The sequence below is a fragment of the Phocoena sinus genome, chromosome 9, assembly GCF_008692025.1.
Source record: "Phocoena sinus isolate mPhoSin1 chromosome 9, mPhoSin1.pri, whole genome shotgun sequence".
NCBI classification, from domain to species: Eukaryota; Metazoa; Chordata; class Mammalia; order Artiodactyla; family Phocoenidae; genus Phocoena; species Phocoena sinus.
The window spans coordinates 29,049,539-29,051,816 of record NC_045771.1 but is presented as its reverse complement, the minus strand read 5'-3'; the positions used below and the strand labels follow the sequence as shown (position 1 = coordinate 29,051,816).

The following is a 2,278-nucleotide window of genomic DNA, read 5'->3' as shown; positions in this document are numbered from 1 at the left end:
GGGAGATGTAAAGCTTTCTGGGAAACAAGTAGAGTTCTTACTGAAGGAAAGCATACGGACTCATAATTTAAGAAAATAACCCTACTTTACTTTTATGAAATCATTAGAAATATTATAGACGAATTTCTTTTTCTTTTTTTAAGTATAATTTCCACTTTATTGTCTTTCCAGGGGACAGTATTTCTTTAGTCTTTAAGGACTTAGCTCTTTACATGGGCTTTGGTGGAGGTCGTGGGGCAGCACCCGCAGGTCTAAATCAGGGTGGAGGTGTTCGGTCCTTCCGGGCTTCCCGAGAACGATTCCTGACTACCTGGCTGTGAATGGCACAACTCATGCAGCAATGCAGTTTCACATACAGATTGGGAAGCACATAGGTGTCGAAAACACTCGCTTCAGAAATGTCCCTGACGGCTGCGGCCTCTATGATGTTCTGAATGACGAACTTCTTAATGGCCTGATCCTTGGGCACGCATCGGGCACAGCTGGTGCAGCGAACAGGCTGCACGTGGCCGCGGCCCTTTATGGCACGACCATTATTCCTTCTTTTCTTGGTCATCTTGGCAGGAGGCGAGAGAGCTAGATGAAGTTCTTAATTGTATATGTATGTATGTGCTTTATGTATTCATATCTTAGGATTTAAATATACAAAAATGAGCTTTATAGTCTATGGCAGTTTTCAAAGTAAAAATGTTATTTTTCTCTTCTCTGTAACATCTTTTGTAGTTATTACAGTGATTCAGGTCTTCTGTACTGATAAGTCACACAGAAAGCATGTAGATACTAATCACTACAAGAAAAGCCTTTCATAGTCTACAAGCTATAAGTTAGTCTGATTAGTGCAGCAAATCCCAATGAACATGCTAAAGCCCACATACTAATCGTAGCTGTCATTCCACAAACTAACCAAAGTCCTTTTCTAGTTGTAATAGAAAAGGAAAGGAAAGTGGAGGACAGAGATTCTCTGATGGTGTGTGGTCAGATATTGAATACTGACACCTAGGAATAGCAATGGGACTGGAACGCTGAGAGGCTGAGAGAGCGGTAGAAAACAAGGATCCAGGGATAAATGAAGTGATGGAGGAGGATGAGATCCAAATAGTGACAGGACTTGTGCCCCTGAGTATGTGCAAAACCACGTTCCTGGATGTACTTTCTTCTAAGAATTGCTTAATTTGGTCCAATAATTTCTCTCTCTAATAGCACAATTTTCTAATAAATGAAAGTCTACAGATCTCTGAGAAGACATTCCTGTAACACATGACAAAAGGAGGAAAATACGTCTTCAATTTTGCTGTGTGTCTTAAACAGGAATATTTTGAGTTCATATTTTTCACACATTTTAAATTAAAAACTGTATTTATTATTAATTCACTAGGGTAAGCTAACAACTACGTATAGCAAATGACTCCCAAATCTCAGTGACTTAACATAATAAATGTTTGTCACTTACTTTATATCAGATGTGGGTCAGCAAGGAGTTGTGGCATTATTCAGGCACCTAGGATCCTTTTGATCTGGTAGCTTCCCAGTTTCCTAAGGCCTTGGAATCCTCTACCGTATTCCGTTCAGCTGGTGAGACAAAAAAAGGGAGCAAAAAGTATCAGTCAGGATGTTCCTATAGGCCAGGCTGGAAGTGGCAAATATCACCTCCACTCACATTTAAAGACCAGAACTCAGTAACATGACCCCATGTCACTGAAAGGAGGCTGGACTCTCAAAGTCTACGTTTTGTCCTAAGAGGAAAAAGAAGTTTTGCAACCATATAGCAGTATCCCTGCCACACACTGAAATCACAATAATTCTAATTGGTCATCATCACAATTGGTAGGAGCTAGATAGATAGATAGATAAATAAATATACACACACTAGAGGTATGTGTGTGTGTGTGTAGAGAGTCTTAACACAGGAACAGCATAAGTGAATTTCCAAGCAGAATGTTTGCCTCCTTAAGCTAACACACTTTTTGCAACTATTTTAGAAATATTTGTGTGCATACAAAAATGTAATGGAAACACTGAAAGCAAATCACATGCCATTGCTTAAAGCCATGCTTTGATAAGCCTATTTACTTGAAAATAATACAAATTTTTCTAGGAAAGGATTGATAATGCAGTCTTTTAATTACTTCAGACAGTCTTTTCTCTCAATTCACCCACTTCAATAATTAGTGAAGTTATGTTAGCCTAGGCTGAATTGAGATGATAAAAATCAAGAATGTGCTAATTCTAAGAGCCTTTATATTTGCACTAATAAGGAGCTCACCACTTTTTTTTCTTT

The 2,278-nt window shown here is 38.7% G+C and overlaps 1 protein-coding gene across 1 annotated transcript; it reads right to left on the bottom strand.

Annotated features, from left to right (window-relative positions):
- Positions 1-203: 203 nt before the first annotated feature.
- LOC116759547 (40S ribosomal protein S26-like) lies at positions 204-556 on the bottom strand. Its single transcript, XM_032643432.1, has one exon. The coding sequence runs from the start codon at positions 554-556 to the stop codon at positions 257-259; it is 300 nt and encodes a 99-aa protein (XP_032499323.1). The 3' UTR covers positions 204-256.
- Positions 557-2,278: the final 1,722 nt, after the last annotated feature.